Consider the following 21677-nt stretch of genomic DNA (forward strand, 5'->3'; position numbering starts at 1 on the left):
TGGACAATAACATGGTCATAGACTTTTTTTTATTTCTTGCATCATCTCTTCATGTGAATTTGTGTAGTGTTATGTTGGAACATGGTGTTATTAATAACTAATCCATGCACTAATCATTATTATTAGCTTTTCTGTTTTCTTCAAATTTTCCCAACACATTTCTCTATGTCTAGTAATCATTTCCTACTCTGCTGTTTAGATCTCCAACAAGGACCAACTTTTTCATTGTGTCAGCTTTCTTCTCTAGTGCCTCAAAAAATTCCTCTGCTGCACCATAGGCACAAATAAGTCTCACTGTCTAGTTCCACCATTCTGATATTTGTTCACATTGCTCTATTTGATATTGCCTGCAATTCAGTATTTTCCTCATATTTAGTATTGAATACTATGGCTTCTTCTTTTCTTACTTCGTTGAAATCAAAATACTAAAACAAACTTAATACAGAACCTGATTTGAGGGTGTCTCTTTTTCTGTTGAACCACATATTTGCTAGTTTGTTTGGCTAAACAAAAACTCAGTATCATATTTGATTTATAATTTATATATATATATTAATATTATCTTTAATGAATTTAGTACATGTATTGCTTATAACTAGTTTTTCATGTTAAATAAATATATTTTCCATAGTAATTTTTTTTTTTATTCTCCACGACCATTAATACATATGGTACTTAATTTCATATTAGGAAGTATCACTTATAAAAATGTTGTACTTGAAAATTTAGGACTATTTCAGACTATTCAGAAAGAGAATCACAAGTTAAAAGGATGGGAACTGTTGAACTGGTGAATATTGTTTTGATGGGATTTAAAATCATTTTTAGGGCAGTTGTATGTTGCAGGTAATTACTGATATCCATGGTAAAATAAGGTAAACTTGATGTATTTGATACATGGCAAGAAGTTTGATAAACACTTTGCTGGTCACAAAATGTGTGAGTGTTGATTGTAAGATATAGGTATGAAGTAAAGGCTACACTTCTAAGGCTAAGATTAAGATCAAGACTCAGTTTTACTAATATCATCAATACTACTGTATACGCCTTTTCTCTTTGAAAGACCTTCCTGAGCACATAACTTGGTATCATAACCTGATTAACTGTGTCTGCATAGCTTGCTTTGTGGAAATGGTGGTGGTGGGGGTAGGGGAACCTTAATTTCCAGGGTAAAGATAACCCTGCCACCTCTGTGAGACTGGCTAACTCACTTTAAATAGAAAAATCATTATAAATGTTCTTTGTCCCCTAGATGGGATTTGAACACAGGTCTTCCCTCCCAAAGAGCATTATCAATGTCATCTGAGCTACAGAACCCCTACATGGTAAACAAAGTTCAGATATTTAAATGCTTAGATTTTTCTTTTTATTACCTTAGAGGTGATCTAAAATAAAACAGGGTATACTTCTGGCATTTGTTTACTAAAGTATAATCTGCAGAATCTGCAAACCCCAACTCAACATCACCAGAGTTAAAGATCGGTACTATCAACGTAAGAAGCCTGAATGGCAAAGAAATGGAGCTAGCTGAGGAATTAGATAAGTACCAGATCGACATAATAGGGGTGACTGAAACAAAAAAGACCAAAACTGGTGAGATCTTTCTGAGCAATAAATACAAAATGTTATATTCAGGCAATAACAATCAAGGAAAAGAAGGAGTAGCCATAGTATTCAACACAAAATACGAGGCTAATCTTCTTGAATGGCAGTCAGTCTCAAGTAGAGTAATGTGGGCAAATATGAGAATGGAAAACTGGACAATGAGACTTATTTGTGTTTATGGTCCCACAGAAGGTTCTACTAAGGTAGAAGTGGAGGAATTTTTTGAGGCTTTAGAAAAAGCAACTGACACAATGAAAAAGGAAAAGTTAGTCCTTGTTGGGGATCTAAATAGTAGAGTAGGAAATGATTGTGAGACATACAAAAATATTTTGGGAAAATTTGGAGAAAAGAGCAAAGCTAATAATAATGGCAAATATCTGTTGGATTTCTGCTCAGGACATGGACTGGTTATTACTAACACCATGTTCCAACATAAAAATGTGCACAAATTCACATGGAGAGAAGAGGCTAGGAATAAGAAAAGTCTCATTGACTATGTTATTGTTGATAGTGATGTTTTCTCCCTGGTGCAGGACACCAGAGTGTACAGAGGATTTGAAATTGGAAGTGATCACTATTTAGTCTTGAGCAGGATAAAATTGAATTTCATATTGAAAAGAATAACATGTAAGAAAGTTTTAAAGCGAATAAAAGTTGAGCAGCTCTCAGATGTAAACTGTAGACTAAAATACAGAAATATTATTGAAAAGAAAATGAAAGAGTTTGAGAACAGGAATCAAACCTTGGAGATTCAGTGGCAAACTCTGAAGGAAACATTGATTGATTCTGCCAGAGAGGCATGTGGTGAGGTTATCTGTAAGGATAAAAAAAATCAGAACTCCCTGGTGGACACAGCAAGTTAAAGAGGCAGTGAAGGAAAAGAAGAAAGCATATCAAAAGTTCCTGGCAAATAAGTCTGCTTTTACTCTTACAGAATACAGAGACAAATGTAAGAAAGCTAAACAGTGTGTAAAACTAGCTAAACAAAAGTCATGGGAGGACTTTGGCAAGAATATAGAAAATAAATATCAAGAAGGTGGCAAAATATTCTGGAGGTTGTTGAAGAAGCTTAGGAATGGAAGAAAGAGTGCTGTAAAAGGAATTAGAGATGATAAAGGTGAAATGAAAACAGGAGAAAAAGATATCCTTGAAGTATGGAGTAATTACTTTGAAAAACTGCTAAATGAAACAAGCAGTGATGACAGCACAGTGATAAAAAACACTGACCAGGCATGCAGTCAGGAATACATATCCATACTTGAAGTAGAAAAAGCCATCAAAGGCTTGAAATGTGGAAAGGCAGCAGGAGTAGATGATATTCGACCAGAAATGCTGAAGTATGGTGGTATAAGAGTCTTACAGTGGCTGCACTGCATAGTTCAGAAAGCCTGGACAGAGGGACGAATTCCCGATGATTGGAGTAGAGCTCTCATAGTACCCATATATAAGCAGGGAAATAAAACTGAATGTGAGAATTACAGAGGTATTTCCCTACTAAGTGTTCCTGGCAAGATCTATGCAAGTATACTTGAGAAATGGTTGAGAAGAATTGTGGAAGAAAAGCTTGGTGAAGAACAAGCTGGATTCAGGCCAAATAGAGGCTGTCAGGATCAGATCTTCACTTTACGACAAATAGTCGAGAAAGCATGGGAATATAACAAAGATCTGTATTTAAGTTTTGTCGATTTGGAAAAGGCATATGACAAGGTGCCAAGAGAGAAGCTATTCAATACGCTGCAGTTATATGGTGTCAATGGGGCATTATATCAAGCAATACTTAGTCTTTATTTGAGTTGTGAGTCAGCAGTTAGAATTGAAGGAAGTACAGGAAGATGGTTTAATGTTAAATCTGGTGTGAGACAAGGATGTACATTATCCCCTCTGTTATTCATTATCTATATGGATCACATTATGAAGGAATGTGGTATTAAACCTGATATCAAATTTGGAGATGTTAATGTCAGCTCTTTGCTTTATGCGGATGATGTTATACTTCTAAATAAATCCGCTACAAGTCTGCAAGATTCTCTGACTAAATTGAATAGCTGTTGTAATAGATATGGTATGAAGGTCAGCAATAAAAAGACAATGAAAATAGGCAGAATCATTGAAAATGTCAACTGTGTTGTGAATGGAGAACCTGTGGAACAAGTAAAACATTTCAGCTACTTAGGCACGATTTTTACTGAAGATGGTAAACTAAATATAGAAATAGACAACAGAATCAGCAAAGCTGGTATGGTGGGAAGTCAATTGAATAAATTCATATGGAATAAGAAAGAAATTAGTCGGAACACTAAATTAGCTGTATACAAGACTGTGTTCAAACCAATTTTAACTTATGGATCTGAGAGCTGGGTCAGAAGTAAAACACTTGACCAAAGACTAGAGACCGCAGATATGAGAGTCCTGAGAAAGATTAGAGGCGTGAACAGATGGCATCAATGGCAATATCATATTAAAAATGAGGATATTAGGAAAGAACTTGACATTGTCAGCATCCAGGAATGCGTTAGCAGAGCTAATCTCAGATGGTATGGTCACTTAAATAGAATGGGAGAGGAAAGGTTAGCAAAACAAGTGTTCTCTGCCAGGTTGGCAGGAAAACGACCCAGAGGAAGACCAAGATATAGGTGGATTGATACGGTACAAAGTGCCTTAGACGATAGAAATATAAGATCTGATAATGTTGGAGTCTTGACAAGTAACAGACTGATTTGGAGGAAAATTGTAGATAGGAAGTTAGTAATGATGTAATTTTTTCATGTAGTACTGTCATATCCTGTACACCCCTTGAGGGTACATGGCAGGAATTTGATGATGATGATGATAATAATCTGCAGGACTGCATCACTGCATAATTACATGCAGTGATGCAGTCGAATACGAAATGCTATACTAAATTGTTCCATAATAATGATAATTATTATTATTATTACATGAACCTCCAGGGAGTACAAAGATGACTCATTGAGGAAGGGCACCTACTGTATAACTCTCTGTCTCCACCACTCAATCGACCAACTACACCAACGCCATCTACTCGCCACCACCACCAGTACTTTCACAGACAATCACAAACATCCATGCCCATGGCAGGATACAATAATACGTTGAATACCTCTGTAATTTGTTCATTGCACTGCATTTATGAAAAGATATGAAGCATTTGTTATTTACAGTTTTTCATATTTTTGTAGTGTTTGTGAATTTGCACTTTCTCTGATAGTTATTGTATTATTATTTTTATTATGCATATAATTATTGTTATATAACACAAGCTTGAGGTTGTCAAAAATGCTTATGTATCATAGATAACTACACAGTCTCCTAAATAATTATTGTATTTGAATGTTTTTTTAGGCCCGTGATATTTATGAAGAAGCTATTCAGACAGTTCTTACTGTCAGGGATTTTAGTCAGGTGAGCATTTATTTATTAATAGCTCTGGATTAGTGTACAAGAATTGCCCGTCTCCAATGGGCTGTTTTAGAAAAGTGGATTCTGGTAATCAAAGTGATCCATTCTCTCATAGTTTGATGATCCACTGTTTTCTAGTTGTGAATGATATACTTACTCATCCTTGCTTCCAATCCTATCCGTTTGCTATAACATTCTTCGTTACCTAAAACAGCCAATTCAACAAAATCTGCGACTATTCTGCAGCAGCACTGCAATTATTATTAAATAAAATTTAAAAAAATAAAAAAAAGACCGAAAAATTTCGCTGCATTTCATGTTATATAGCGCCGCCCGCAAAAAAAAAAATAATAATAAAATAATTATGCGAATTTAAAACATTTACATTTGTTCCTGTTTCTTATTTATTAACAAAGCTGTCAATGAACTAATAAACACTACACGTTAAGCGGCAAATTATAATCTGCGGTGGTACATCAAACCGCACACCCATTTAGTCGACTTTTGCGAAACTGATTTTCAGATCTCATTTGTAACTGTGTGTTCACTTAACTTATTCATTCTATCTGTTAATGTGCTTTAAGGCTTTCATGAAACCTGATATCATCTTTTATACTTACACATATAATGTTTTTCATATATGTAAATTCTTATTTCATGCAAAGGACAGAGTTACTTGAATGGTAGTGAATATTCATCATCAACCTGATGTAATATTTTTTTCATGTCATTCTTCCAGATCATGCTGCCCAGAGAGAGAGAGAGTTTTTTTTTTTTTTTTTTTTTTTTTTTTTTTTTTTGTCCAAGTGGTAAATGACATGGTTTGCAAGGATTTTTCATGCTGATTCCAAAATTCTGTTTTTTGTGCATATATTGCATCCAAGAAAGCCATTGCATGGCCACTAAAGGAAATGAAATAGCTAAAGAAATGAAGCTTACAGCAGCTGTTTATTAAAAAAAAAAAAAAAAGTTGCCATTCAGACACCAGTAGAATATCTCTGAGCATTTGAAGGTCGCCTTTGAATGCTCAGTGCAGTGCAAAACTTAGTAACTATGTACCTAACAAAGAGTAAACATTTGCATCTACTGATATGAAGCTCAGTGATTGTCACATGTTGTATTATTCTATCAGTCCATTTTATTCACTAATGGCGGCATTTAACCAGGCATCAAAAGCCAGAGGTTTGATTTGCTCTCTTTGGTCATGCTGATTCCAAATCTGATTTCAGTAGACAGCCAAACATATGAAAAATTTTAAGATATTGTATTGTACATTTTAAATATAATATTTTAATTTTAAATTTAAACCTCCTGCAAAATTAAAGACCCTGTTCATCTCCTCTGAGGATTTTCTTTCTTCCCTAGTCCATTATGGAGTGTGCTGTATTCAATGCACTTGAAACTTCTACATATAGGCAAAGCTGGATACAGCAATTCCTATCTGGAGCTGCAGAATTCACATTTGTAAATTAGACTGAGAAAGGTTACTGTAGAAAGGTTACTTTTTCTTAACATGAAAAAGTTATATTTATTCATTTCTTTTCTTTTAGGCTTGCATGGTGATCCGAATGCATTTTTGGAAATTATGGAGACAACTACCGTGTTTGAATAAAAACTTTAGTTTACTATTACTAAAATTTTACAATTCGACGTTTCGACCTTTATGTCAAGGTCATCTTCTGGAGCGTATACAAATATACGAAAGATTCAACATAAGTCAGGACTCTAGCCAATCCGCTAGTATTTGAAACCATTCCACTCCAACTGGCTGGAATGATGTTAATATATGTATATAGTAGACAACACAAATAATAGGACTCTAGCGTTGATGTATAATTTTTTTTTTTTTTTTTTTTTTTTTTTTTTTCCCACCAGAGGTCAGGCCAACAATTGTGGTAGCGGTTAGTCAGTGTCGTTAACAAACCAGTATGATTGTAGTATAGCTTGTTTCTTGTGTATATTTGTACGCTCCAGAAGATGACCTTGACATAAAGGTCGAAACGTCGAATTGTAAAATTTTAGTAATAGTAAACTAAAGTTTTTATTCAAACACGGTAGTTGTCTCCATAATTTCCAAAAATGTTATTTTATTCACTTGTTTTAGTTGTAGGCCATAGAATTTCCATTTAGAAATTAGATTAAAGTTGTAGGATTAGTATAGATAATTTTAGTTCGATCTGGTAGTTATCTAATTCCTCAGCTAGCTCCATTTCTTTGCCATTCAGGCTTCTTATGTTGATAGTACCGATCTTTAACTCTGGTGATGTTGAGTTGGGATGTGTTTTCAGATTTGTTCCAGTAGCTGACTTTTCGCTGTTCGTCCTGGTTCCCTGGCGAAAACAACGGGGGCCTTGTGTAACTGGGCGATGCCCCCAGCCGGGATGTAATTTTGTCATGTTGTACCATCATTTTGTATTTTGGTTTAGGCCAATAAGAATACAATTTGGTCGACTAAATCCCAAATTGCTCGCCCATCCTCGTTCGTTCAGTATCCAGGTAGATACCTGACATGGTGCACCACGAGAAGGTGAGGATTGGACATTGGGTCAGAAACCCTGGTTGGTTCTCCACATTCCTTTAACGGCTATGTGGAGGTCTTCTCTCGGTTATACAACTTTGACCCTTAAGCACTAATAAGTATATTTTAATTTTATATTGTTAGACTTAACATGGTTATATAGGTGCGATAAATTTTTTACTTTCTTCACTAGTATACTGACTTATGAAGTTTTCAAGTGTTTGAATCTTCTAATTCTACTCTGTGTTTATGTTGCAGTATAGAAAGTTAAGCCAGATTTAATTCAGTAGACAGCCAAATATATGAAAAGATTTTAAGATATTGTATTGTACATTTTAAATTTAAACCTGCTCAAAATTAAAGACCCTATTCATCTCCTCTGAGGATTCTCTTTCTTCCCTAGTCCATTATGGAGTGTGCTGTATTCAATGCACTTGTAACTTTTACATATAACCTCTACATATCCTGATTCAAATGGCTAATCATTTATTGAAAACTTCCAAGATCTATATCCCAGCTCTATTCAGGAAAATTACTGTGCAATCTTCTATCAGATAAATACTGAAGATGGGACCCGAGCTTCCTGAACTTGTACACCCAGTATCTTGGGGAAGAGGTACAGGTAGCCTTAAAACTCACCAAGAATGGTAAGGCTGCAGGAGTGGATGGTACCCCCCCCCCCCCCGAGTTTCTAAAACATCTCAGTCAACAAATCCAAACATGGCTGGCCACCCTTTTCTCAGAAATTATGACTGGTAAACTACCAAATCTGTGGCAGGAAGCCAGAATAATTGCCGTGCCCACACCAGGGAAAGATCCAAATGATGTGAAAAATCTACAACCTCTCTCCTTGCTTTGCTCAACCTTTAAGCTCTTTGAAAGAATTCTCCATAAAAGAATTTCACCACTCATCAAAAGAGCATTCCCGATTGAACAATCTGGCTTCAGGCCAGGAAGAATTTGCTGTGACTAGGTCCTTGCCCTGACAACACAGAATGAAGCAGGCTTGGCTTCCAGAAGAAACTTAAATCTGGATCCACTTTCATTGACCTAACATCAGTTTATGACACAGTCTGGATCAGGGGCCTCCTCCTAAAGCTAGGAAATATTATAAGGTGCAAAAAAATTTTCCAGCTTTTTGAATCCATTCTCTCCAACAGAAAGATCTGGGTTCATATTGGTGGAAAAAGAGCAGGCCCAGATTCCTTCACAACGATCTCCCTCAGGGCTCTGTGTTATCCCATTTACTTTTTAACATCTATGTGTATGACTTACCACATACCAGCTCAAGTATATGTACGCTGATGACCTATCAATCCTACATCAATCTACCTCCTTTGCCATACCTTGAACACAGACCTGAACATCCTGGAGGAGTACTTCAAGCACTGGTACTTGAAGCCAAATCCAACAAAAACTGTGTCCACAGTATTTCACCTGAACAGTGCAGAGGCAAATCGACACCTCAACCTTTCTTTCTGTGGAAAAATGGTAGAACACGAGCCTCACCCGAAATACCTTGGAGTGAGCCTGGACAGAAGCATAACCTATAAAAGGCACATCACCAACCTGTCCATCAAAATTAAAACGAGAAACAATATCATTTCAGGGCTTGCTGGAACAACCACGGGTTTGTGATGCAAAAGTCCTAAGATCGTCTGCACTAGCTCTCACATTCTCTGCAGCAGAATATTGTGCCCCTGTCTGGGAAAGAAGTGCACACACCATCGTTATAGACACCCAGCTAAACTCTACCATGCGTACAGTTAGTGGGACAGTGAGAAGCACCCCTCTCTCGTAGCTGCCTGTCCTATCTAACATTGCTCCACCAAACATACAGAGAAGACAAGCCTCAATTAAAGAATTTAATTAAGCAATGAGCAACCCACTCTTGCCCCTGCACCAGAATCTCATAAATCCACCTAGTCATAGCCTAAAATCTAGAAAGCCTTTCTGGTCCATGGACGAACTCTCTTTAGTTGCCCTGCCATCAACACCTGACATGTGGAGAGAATTCTGGTCCAACAATCTCCCAACAAATGGCTTCCTGGTTGAAGATCCCTGTGCTCTGCAGCCTGGTTTTGCTCTTCCTAGGACGATTTGGTTATCAATCAACAGGATCAGAACTAACCAGGGCAGATGTGGCTACCTACCATAAATGGGGCTGTTAGATCACCCTTATTGTGATTATTCTCCGGTGGCTCAGACGATTACTCATATTGTTAACTACTGCCCAAGGTGCCAATTCCAGGGGGGGGGTGGCCTACAGCAGTGCTTCCCAAACTCCTGGATGTCAGGGCCCCTTTGGAAAAATTAAAATATTTCACGCTCCCCCTCTCAAAAAAAATCATAATATAGACATATATTATTATAATATTTATTGTATTTATATTCAATACAAAACATACGCAGCGAATATTGCAAAAAGAAATGCAAATATTACATTTTTAACATCTTACATACACATTTGACATGACACATTATCTTATATTTTTATATAGATAGATAGATTGTTATTGTACATTGCAGTACAAACACATGAAATGTAAAATGATTAGTAATAAAGAAAGAATTAAAAACATAAAAAGAAGTTTAATAACAATTTAATGTGATATGTGTTTCAAAACTGCTACACAAAAAGTCAATATCAGGGGAAATATTTGAAACTGCAATTCTTAGATTTCTGCTTTGAAATGAAGCTCATATGAATAAGCATATAATTACTAAGATTCATTACGTGCCGAAATACGCAAGAAGCAAAATTTGTGAACCAATGTGTGATTTTTTCCCATTAAAATATAAAAAATAACAAAAAAGAAATAATAAAAATTAAATACGTTTCTTTTAAGATAAAAAAAAAATCTACTTAATTTTAAATGATTTTAAATTTGTTTTCATTATTTCACGGCCCCCCTTAACAAAACCTATGGCCCCCAAGGGAGCCACGGCCCACAGTTTGGGAAGCGCCGGCCTACAGGACATCCACAAGGTGACGGATGAGGCATTGGATTGGCTTTCCAGACCCCGGACATTGATCTGTAGTTGTTCTGTATTCCTTTTGTCATAAGAATAAATAAATAAATAAATAAATAAATAAATTAGTAATGTAGTACCAGGACCTTAATTATTAATCATAATTTGTTAATAACAAACCCCAGTTCTTATTTTAAATGCTGATTAGGCTACTACTAATGCTGTATCATTAAAGGTTATTAAGAATTTGATCTCTGGCTATGTAAAACAGGACTGTAGCTTTTGTATGTTTTTTCACCAGAGATATTAGACCATTTGAATAACAGTTAACCAAATTAGCAATACTTATGCTATTTAAATTGTAATATAAGATAACTTGTTTATTTATGTGAGTGTGTAACATGTACATACACACACACACACACTCCCCAGATGATGACCTTTAATATGAAGGTTAATCTATGATAACTTGTTTGTATGTGCATGTGCACACACACACACACACACACACACACACACTCCAGATGATGACTTGAATATGAAGGTCAAAGTGTCAATGCCAAAATGAATTCTGATCACTGTGTAACATTAAAAGAAAGGTTTAGGTGGAGGATGCCAAACTCAAATCTTTGGTAGTTTACAGCTGAATTTATTTAAATTAAAAATATTCTATAACAGTCAAAATCACCTTTTATAGTCTTTTCAGAGTAATGGTTCCCCAAGCTGTTGCATGAAGGGCATTGAACTCATGGTCTGGTGGTACAGTTTTTCTATATCAATTTATGATTATATAATTTTGATGTCCTCCTTATTTAGCTGCAGATCTGTCGTTGCAGATAATAGATAAGGGAAGTTGATTTAAATATTAGTTTCTAAGTAGTTTTTGATCAGTATGTTATGAACTTTTTAAAATTCTTTCATTCTGCTAATGAAAGGAATAAGAAATTCCACTGTTTAGGAGTGATCTAATTGTTCCTTGTTAGTCAGTCTGTTATTAGGTGGGGAGGTTAATAATCTTTATTTTTGTAACAGATGGCTCAAGCTTTGTGTGTCAGTATTTTTATATATCATACATTTATGCAGGATGGTGGTGTGAATTAATATTTTTTAGATATCTGTTAGTATGTGTGAGTTCTCTATAAGAGTGAGAGCTGTCTGGGAGTTGGAAACTAAACGATCTAAAACATTAACCATCAGTTATTTTCGGAAGTTTATTTTGCACTTGGTTAGACTATAATAAATTTAGTTTAATCCTTTATCCAAACATAACCAAACAAGGGTTGCACCTGAAAATATCTTCAGGACTGAGGTAAGGTGTTACAATAGTTGTACAACCTTACTTCAGTCCTGAAAATATTTTCAGGCGCAAACCTTGTTTGCTTACACTTGGATAAAGGATTAAACTAAATTTATCATTTTCAGTTTTTGCCATAAATTTTATTCTAGGGTTTGAGCTGCTTAAATGTACTTAAAGTGTAACTGATATGTCACGTCAGTGTTTCCAAAGTAATGAACATCTCCATAGCAGCATAGTACAGGGAGCGTCGTTGTAGTAAGGCAAAGCTTTGTGCTAATTTCCATAAAAAAAAAAAGTTTTCAGTAGCAGTGAGTGCACAGATCCACTAACCATGTCTTTAGTTTGAGAGTGATTTTTTATTGTTTATATTTTTTTTTACATGTTATATTTGCCAACCCATAGTAGTATACTAATTATTTGGCTGAGTCCTGTCCCATCCTTGTTTGTTCAATCAGGGCTTGCTATGAGATGGTAAGGATTGGATATTGGACCACAAGTCCTTTTGGTTCTCACATTCCTTACAAAGTGTGTAGGTTTCCTTCAGTTATCTGGCTTTGACACTTAGAGATTGAATAAGTGCAAGTATATGTTTTGTAAATCTTATTAATATTGTAAATAATGTAATTCTTGTTAATATCTGATTTTGTCTATTTCTTAAATGTAAAAATTACAGTAAGTTTTATTTGGATGGAGAGATTTTTCAAATTTAAGTTTTTTTTTTATTAAATATTATCCTGTAATAATTTTTCCCAGAGTTGGAACTTATTTAAAATGAAATAGTATTGTTTATGTATTTCATAAATCTTTCAAGTTAAGTTTTTTCCAACTTCAACTTTTGAAAATTAGTAACAAGTTCCCTTCTTATATCCTCATTTTTAATGTGATGCTGCCAAATGGTTGCCCATTATACCTTTAATTGATGAGAGTGATTATGGAGTTTTAGCTTAGAGGTGATTGTGTGTGAAAGAACTTTGATTTTTTTTACTCTCTTAGTCTGCTCTTTATTAGCACTCCAGTCTCATCATCACTCTTGTCACAATATCTGATCTTTATGCAGCTCTTGCTTTTAACTGTTGTTCATCCATCAGTTCAACAATCACCACTATTCACCCATCTATTCAACTCTTATGCAATTAATTTTCCTAACTCTGGAGATGCATTCAGATAAAGCTTCTTTGAGGCTCTCTGACTAATTCTCTGACTAATGCACTTTTGATTCCTCCACCATGCCAAGGCATTGTCTCAAGTTGCTTTTTCAGCTTATTATAGTCACCTACCTTACTGTTTGACATATGTTCCTTATTAGGAACATATGTGGAACAGCATAGGTGAAAACTTTGGATTTGATTCTGTAGAATTCTCCAAACATAATGTCCATTGTGTTTGGGAAGTAGTAAATCATCAGGTTTTTTTGTGAAATTGAAGTGACAAATGTTTCCTCTTTAATGATAATAAAGGGGAAACTGTTAACATTGAGATTAGTGTATTTATTTATTTATTTATTATTTCATAATTTATTAAATAATTAGAACAAGAAAATAGCAGCACTCTTTCTTTTAACCAAAATAGCAGCACCTTTCACAGTGCTGATAAATAATAGGCATGACCACAAGACTTTCAGTTCTTCAATTACTGACTTGTCAATGATTAAATTTATTGTAAATTTATAAAATAAATTCGTTTGCATCAGAAAAATTGCAGACTTCAAGGCAGATAAAAGCTTTACATCTCTAAATATCTTTTAGGTTTTTGATGCATATGCTCAATTTCAAGAAGGATTAATTAGTGCCAAAATGAATGATGCTTCATCTGCAGGACCTACTGAAGAAGGTATATTGTTAAGAAATTAGATAGAGAAGAAGAAGAATATATACTTAAAAATTCAGAGATGTTAATTTTAAATTGATATCGCTGAGTAATATCTTTAACATTATAGTAGAAAAGTTTTGTAATACTATTAGATATGTTTTACGTTACTTGGAAAATAACTAATATGCACTTTCTTTAGGGCATAAATAATTCATAATAAACTTATATTTCTTCATGAATTCATTTAATAATTAAAGTTATGAAATATAGAATCTTCACATAGGCTAAGGGAAATGCAAAATAAGCATTTTTTTTTCTTTTTTGGCTTATACCTCAGCCTTAGAGCTCCCTTTGTGTAATGGAACTATTTTGCCCTCTTTCAACTCCCTTGACACTCTACCACTACTTAAACAGTATGGTTTGGGACACTGCTATTTCTCTTACACTTTTCTGATATTTCGTTTACCTCCTATGTCTGTATTCAAATTGAGATTTTTTTAATATTCTAAACACTTGGGTTTTATCTACCTCTATTCTATCACATTGTTCAGTGAATTGTACTTATCTGAATGATACACATTTGAAAAATTATCACCCAGCTCAGCTATTTCTTCTGCCTCTATTACCTTGTTATTATCAGTGTTCAGTAAAATTATCCTTCTCAAAAGGAAGTCATTCTTCCTTTTGCTCACTGCATAGTAAAAGAATTTTGAGATTTTCTTTGGCTTGCTGGATTACTTTACTCTCATATTCAGATTATGCCTTCCACATCATGCTAGTCTCCCTCTTGCCTGTGCTTTGTACTGTTCATAGTCTGCTGATCACATTTTTCTTTATATAATCTCTGTAACATTTTCTTCTTTTGCAGCTCTTCCTTGGTGATACCCATCCCTTTAACTTCTACCTGATTTAACCTTCTATCTCTAGTTATGCAATTTGATGCTGCTTTCCTTGTATATCCTTTGACCATTTCCCTTGAATTATTAGCATCCTCCCCTTGCAATTTCTTAAGTCATGGCAGGGCTCCAAGCTTACTCCCAAGTTTTTCATATCATCAGCTTTTTTTTTGGTTCCCCATATACCCTCCTTAATTGAAAATTCCACATACTTAGCGCCTGTGTCAAGACAGCAGGACCTTTCTCCTCAGTCAGAGACAAAGTGATTACCTTAGTTCTGGACAATTCTCTGATGCTTTTACCAGATGCAGGATTATTAAACCTCAGGTACTTTAGTCACTGCTGTTTCAGATAATTATCTCTGAGTAGTTGCATAAAATCCATGCCTTTCCCTCCTGGGTCTTTTCTTTTGCAATCTATCTGCCCGTAGTTGAAGTCCTTTGTAATGATTACATGTCTTGTGCTCATTAAGTTAGTCTGGTGATAAGGATTATACTTTGGCTATTCATAAATGTATTTTTTAAGGAAATTACAAAGTAGACTAATATTAACTAAAATAAATTTAATCAATATTTCCAGTATTTTGGCAAAGTCAAATTCATCAGGGAACAAAATATAATAAGATACATGCTTGTATCTTATTATATATATTTAAAAAAATGCAACCTTTCAACCATTTACAGATCATATAAATAATTTGCATCCCTTATCAATTCCACCAAAGAGACCAGCTGCAGTCTCCAGAACCTGCCAGGTGTTTATCAACTCCCTTGTAGTTGTAAACTATTCTTCTATGACCAGACAGGCATGACAGCCAACATCAGAATTGCTGAACATGAGCACTATATCTGTTTTCATCGCTATAGCCACTCCAGACTTGCTGACCATGCTTTGGACACCTGCCATAGAATATTACTGGAAGAAAGCCACTTTACTCCATCGCAGCAAATATAAATACAAAAGACTTTTCTTTGAATCTGCTTCTGCCTTAAGAAACTATCCTAACCTTTGGTTGCATGAAACTATTCCAAATTTGGGAAGTTCTTATCCTCTGTACTTCAACCTAACAGCTTAGGATACCCAGTTTAGCCTACTAGGGGCACTATTTAGGACTTTAGGCCCACTCTCACTTGACATGCTTCATTACTTAGTGTAGTGCCTGTGTGAATGTATCTTATTATATTTTGTTCTCTGATGATGGCAATTTGACTTTGCTGAAATATTGGAAGTATTAATTAAATTTATTTTAGTTAGTCTATGTTGTAGTTTCCTTAAAAAATGCAGTTTTGCTTATTGGGCTAATCTGGTAATTTTTGTCATCAATATCTCCTTTCCTTTGGTCAGGGAAGCAAAAAGGAGATATGGAACAGTAACCAGCTATGTATTTTGCCTGTTGGCTTTTCTCTAACATGAAGTTTCAGGTTGGCTTCCAATATCAATTCTGCCCTTCTGCTGAATTGCTTTTGATGGTCGTAGTTTTGCAGTCATTTAAAGAACCCCCTCCTTCAGCCCTTTAAGACAAACATTTTATTTGTTAAGAACAGCAGTTTATATTAACCTCACACTATCATATATAATTCTAGATTAACTGTCATGACTTACATACAGCATATTTCTGAAATTTTTTACGTATGTTAAAACGATTGCTACAGTGAACCCACTAGGGACTAGAGACATAGTTTGCTATAGTGAATTTAGGATAGATGCACTAATCCCTTCACTTCATTTCCATGAAACAAACTGCAGGAAATGGAACAAAGGAAAATTTCAGGAATAGAACAAAAATCACAAGAAATAAAATAAATCATTGGAAATAACACAAGAGAAATTATGAAAAAACTTAAGAAAAGAAATTGCAAGAAACATAACAAAGGCAATCACCAGAAATTAAAAAAAAGAAATTGTGAAAAATAAAAGAATCACCACAGATAACGTAAAATAACTTGCCAAAAAATTGACAGAAGAAATTGCAGGAAACATAAGGAAGTCACAGAAATAGAACTAAAGAAGTCACAAAAACAGAACAAAGGAAATCATGGGAAATGAAAAAAAAATTGTGAAAAGTAGAACAAAAGAAATCACAGGAAACAAAACAAAGGAAATGGTTGGAAATTGTACACACATTGTCAGTTGAACACAAGATTGGGGAACCATACGTAAAGTATGTGAAATGACAACATGAAAAAGTAAATGAACAAAATATGTGCAGTTTGTGACATTAAAAAAAAAAAAATTCTGAAAACTTCAGTAATCAGTCAATTTGGTCACCTCCAGTTACAAAGGTGGAAGGAAACAGAAGTGATGAACATCACTCATCCTGAATTGGCTAGCAGTAATCGGTGAGATTGGAGAGAAAAGTGATACACAGATGGTGTGAATATTAGCTTCCTTATTGGACCAAGACTCAGTGATGTATAATGGATATAAATTGATACTCTTCTCTTAGAATTGTAAAGAAATATTGCACAATATGCAGTATTTCTTAAATTTCAAGTTTAAGTAAAAGTTATGAAATTTGTTTGGGTAACAGTTTTTTTAATTTCTAATCCACATATGGAAGACCACAAGACCTGTAGCACATTAGTGTCATGTGTGGGTAAGAGGAAAGAAGAAAGGAGGAATCTGTTCACATTTTGTTTTGAACAGCTGCGGTTGTATTCTTTGGGGAAAGTAGAGTGGGGGAGACTGTTCCAAAGAACAGAAATAGAGAATGAAAGAGGAGGCAGTGAAGTTGGTTTGGTGAGTTTCAAGATGGACTGTGAAAGGCTGTTGGTTAGCAGTGGCTCTTGTTCTAATGATTTTAAATGAAAGTGGAGGAATGATAGTGTGATAGAATGATAGTTCAGCAGAGCACTCTCTATGAAAGTATCTGTAGATGAGGCAAGGCAGAAACTGAACGTCTGTGAGTGAGAGAGAGAGGGGGGGGGGATTGAAGTAAATATGTGACAGAGGGATCATTAATTAGCCAGATTGCCATCTTCTGGATAGAATTGAGCAATCTTATAGAGGATTTTGGTGCACTATCCCAAATAAGAGAGCAATATTCCATGGTTGGGCAGACTTGGGTTTGTATAGAGTAAGTAAAGTTATAGGTTTTTTTTTTGCAAAAGACACTACTTCACACTCTGAAGGTGTGAAGTAGTGTCTTTTGCAAAAAAAAAAAAGAAAAAAGTATACGAAGGTTTTTGGTTTCAGATGCTATAGTTGAAATGTGTTTGTGCCAGGAAAATCAGTTCAAGAAGGGAAATCTGATCATGTTTGGATATCTCAGTATTATTGAAGGCAAGGAGGAGGGATGTGTGCTCTTTCTTGTGAGAGATCAGATCAGACAGGACTGAGTTTGGTGATGACAGTCTACAAGGTTGTCTTCATCCCACTGGGATTTTGCTTGGAGATTAGAGTTCAGGCCACTGGTTGTGCTGGAATTTGAAGATTCTAATACTTGAGAAATACTTTTCTATATAGAAAATAATTTTAAAATTCTGACTTAGGGCTTGTGACCTAAATTTTTTATTTTAATTGTAAAAACATAAATTTTTACAGTCTGCACATTTCAGATAATGACATTAATTTAAGCTAAATATGTAATCTTTTGAAATTTGAATGTTAATTCTAGATTTTAATAATTTCATGTTCTTCTAGTAATTCCTGTAATTCCTAATAATGCTTAATAGTATAAAGAACACCAAGAGGAAAAAATATATTTATTGTAATGCTAAAAATATTAGATTTCTTTAACAGGTACATAGCACTAAACTAAACAATTTTGACAGCAATTTAAATTGCCTGACATTTATTGTCCTTAAGTGATGCCCTCTATGGGTCTGCTAACTATAAAGTTAATTTAGAGAAGTCCGGCTATTAGGTCTTAACATAACAGTCTCCCAGACTTTGGTAAATTAATGCAACCATACTTGTTGAGGTTGGGTGAGTGTTTCATAGCTAATGGTGATTCTAAGAATAGTCTCTCAGACCTATAACTTCTATGTAATATATAATTTTTTTCTTCTCATCTGATGTGAAGGAGTATTTAGAGCAGGGTTTCTCAAACTTTTTCTACAACGGAACACTTCACAAATCCTGAAATTTTTATGGAACACCTTGGTTATTTTGTAATGTATTAATTAATAATTAGTAATTTAGCTGATTTTTTATTATTAATTAATAATTGATAATTAATTATTTATTAATTAGACATCAATTAAACCATCATTAAATTAATTTGTGCTGGTTTTCATTGACATATCCTATTCTGATCAAAAATTTATAATATTATTATAAGTACTTACGAGTGAATGCAGACTTTTTCTCCTGTGTGCTGGTAGTTTTCCCCCTCCTTTTGTACATCCTGGAGATCGCTTTGTAGGTTGGTGGTGGATGACTCACTATCCATTGCATCATAAACACCTTTAATAAGTGATTTCTTAATACCAAAATTAAACAAGTCCCTTGCCTCTTATTCATATTAAAATTTAAATCTACAGGCCTGTTACTTTTAAAAAAATCACGGCATTACGGTTTTGAAACTTTCACTCTACAATACGAACTTGTGAAGAAAGTATTCAGTATTACTAGATTTGAGAACCAGATACAGACTACCTTGATCTTCAATTTCAGTGGAAAATTTTTCTTTATACTTCCTTGCTGATTGGTCATTGACATTTGCAACACAGATGTTATTTCGTTCAGTTTTGAGAACACGCCACCCATTGTTGTAATCAGCTGGCAGGCAATTTTTATGATCGGTAATAAACGGCAGTATTCTCTTTCTCGATTGTTGAAACATTTCGATGTGTGAAAATTAACGATAATTCATGAATATTTCCATGTTTAAAAATATGCCACTTGGTCACAGACATTTGCTACATAGATGTCATTTCCTTCAGTTTTAAGAAAAGAGGATATGCCATCCATTGTTATAATCTGCTTGCAAGCAATTTTTATGACCCATCATAAACAGCAGTATTCCCTTTCCCAAATGTTGAAAGGTTTTGATGTGTGAAAATTAATGATTCACAGATGTTATTAGGTGTTATTGGTCTGAGTTTTTCGACATATTCTCAAATATTATTCTGCTCAGAATATTTCTACTATAAAATATTTATTCATGAAAAATGCTTAGATAACTAAAATAACAAATTCCAGAACTTCTCTCGGAACACCTATTCACCTTCTGCAGAACACAGTTTGAGAAACCCTGATCTAGAGCATGGCCGGCCAATCCTAACTTGCCATTCAGGTAATCTCAGATGTAATATTTTTTGTTTTTCAAGGTAGATGTTTACAGATGTACCTATCTGTCCAAAGTAGGCCAAATTGTAAGCACAAGAAACTTTATACACTTCAGGATGTTAAATCGATGTAGTCTGTCTTTAGGAGAATGTATGACAGTAGTTAGTTGAATGCAAGGCTTGAAAGTAATATGGAGATAATATTTGTAGAGAACTTTGGCTATTTTTTCTGATGTACCTTTAACATATGGGATGGCAATGATTTTGCTGTGATCCTGTGTGTTAAGTGTAAGAGGGATGGGAGGTACGTGCAATATTGCATCTATTTTATGTGCACTGTTGTCATTGGAAAGACAGAGAAGGATAATGAGCAATTAGGAAGTTCTCACTAGTGTGGCTAAAAAGGGAAATCTATTGTTATTTTCTTTTTCTGTAGTGAAGTTTATTTTAGGAAGTTGATTGTTAAGATGCACAAAAAGTATCTAATGTGTCTGGACCATGAGGCCAGAAGCAAACACATCATCAATATAGGACAGCCAAACTGTTGGTTTAAGCATGGCTCTATTGAGAGCTTAGTTATCAAAATGCTCCATATAGAAGTCTATTAGGAAGAGGGGAACCTGTAGCAGTCCCATCTAGCTGTTTGTATATCTTTTTCTCCATAGGAAATGACGTGCAAATTGGCGATTCTGAATATTGTTATGTCAGGGTGGGGTGAGGGGATGGCTGAAATTTAAATTGCTGCCACAATTACTTAGTGCTATGTGCCTGTTACAGTTAACATTGTGTTCTGATGATGCTGAGTAGAAAACTAGTGAAATATTAGTATTCTTATAAATATATTTTTTCTCTTGGTGTAGTTTATACTGTTGAACATTATTATGAATAATGAATGACACCTAATCCTTTCTTGATGCATATCCTATTATTATTTTCATGTGTACTTTTTCACACATTTTCATTTTGTGTTCTTTATGTAAATTTTCTGCAAATCCTTTGTGTTCTGTCTTCAGTGTATAATTATTCTGCCATTTTCTTTTGATTGTGATATTATTTGCTAGGAAATTCAGATCATTGTAGTGAATGTTATTAGCTTTCACTGTTTGTAATAGAGAGCTTCAACTAGCATTCTGCAGAATGTAGGCCAGGACTTTTTCTTATTTAATTAGAGCACATTACTTCATTATAGTGGTGTTCATTATAGTGTATGTTTATTGTAGCTTAGCTATTGTAAACTCAGATTTAAATAATACTTCTGAAAATAATGCTGACTACAGAAAATAAATTATTTTGATTTCCAATGTGCTTCTAGCATTTATTGTGTGCTTGCTTAGTCTAAATTTCAGTTTTCAAGGAAAATTACAGCTGAAGCAACTTTGTGATATTCTGTTTTATCAATGAAATGCAGTTTCTAGAGAAACTGATGCAAGATAGAAAATGCTAGGAGTTTCTATTGTTTAATGTGAATTACATACTTACGAGGTGTGGCTATTAAATAACAAGAGTGGTTGCAAAAATGTAGTTTATTATTATAATTGTACAACTTAATTGTTATCCCCTTCAATATACTCCCCTCCTCCTCTATCTATACACTGTTGCATACGAATTTTCAATTTTTGGAAGTAGTGCTGTAAGTCACCAGGTGTTATCTGCTTCAGTAGTGCTGCTGTTTTCTCCTTTACCTCATCCACTGATTGAAAATGGGTGCCCTACAATGTGGATTTCAACTTTGGAAAAAGGTAAAAGTCGCACGGAGCTAAGTCCAGCGAGTAAGGAGGTGGATGGTCCAACACTGGGATCTTCTTATCAGCCAGATACTGCTTTACAGACAGTGCGCTGTGGGTTGGAGCATTGTCCTGATGGAGAATCCAAGCAATTTTCTTCCGCAGATCGGGTCTCTTCTTCCTCGCTCATTCTCTCATCTTGGC

General features: G+C 34.7%; 1 protein-coding gene across 2 annotated transcripts in view; it reads left to right on the forward strand.

Moving 5' to 3' along the window:
- fand (Pre-mRNA-splicing factor SYF1 fand) overlaps positions 1–21677 on the forward strand; it is a 425180-nt gene that overhangs the window by 133255 nt on the left and 270248 nt on the right. For both annotated transcript variants that reach the window (XM_090399826.1, XM_090399816.1), the window contains 2 exons: positions 4969–5028; positions 13559–13643. In XM_090399826.1, coding sequence (XP_090255952.1) covers positions 4969–5028; positions 13559–13643 — 145 coding nt within the window. The remainder of the gene's footprint in view (positions 1–4968; positions 5029–13558; positions 13644–21677) is intronic.

The sequence above is a fragment of the Typopeltis vanoorti genome, chromosome 1 (genome assembly GCF_054136105.1).
Source record: "Typopeltis vanoorti isolate ZY-2024b chromosome 1, IOZ_Tvanoo_1.0, whole genome shotgun sequence".
NCBI lineage: Eukaryota > Metazoa > Arthropoda > Arachnida > Uropygi > Thelyphonidae > Typopeltis > Typopeltis vanoorti.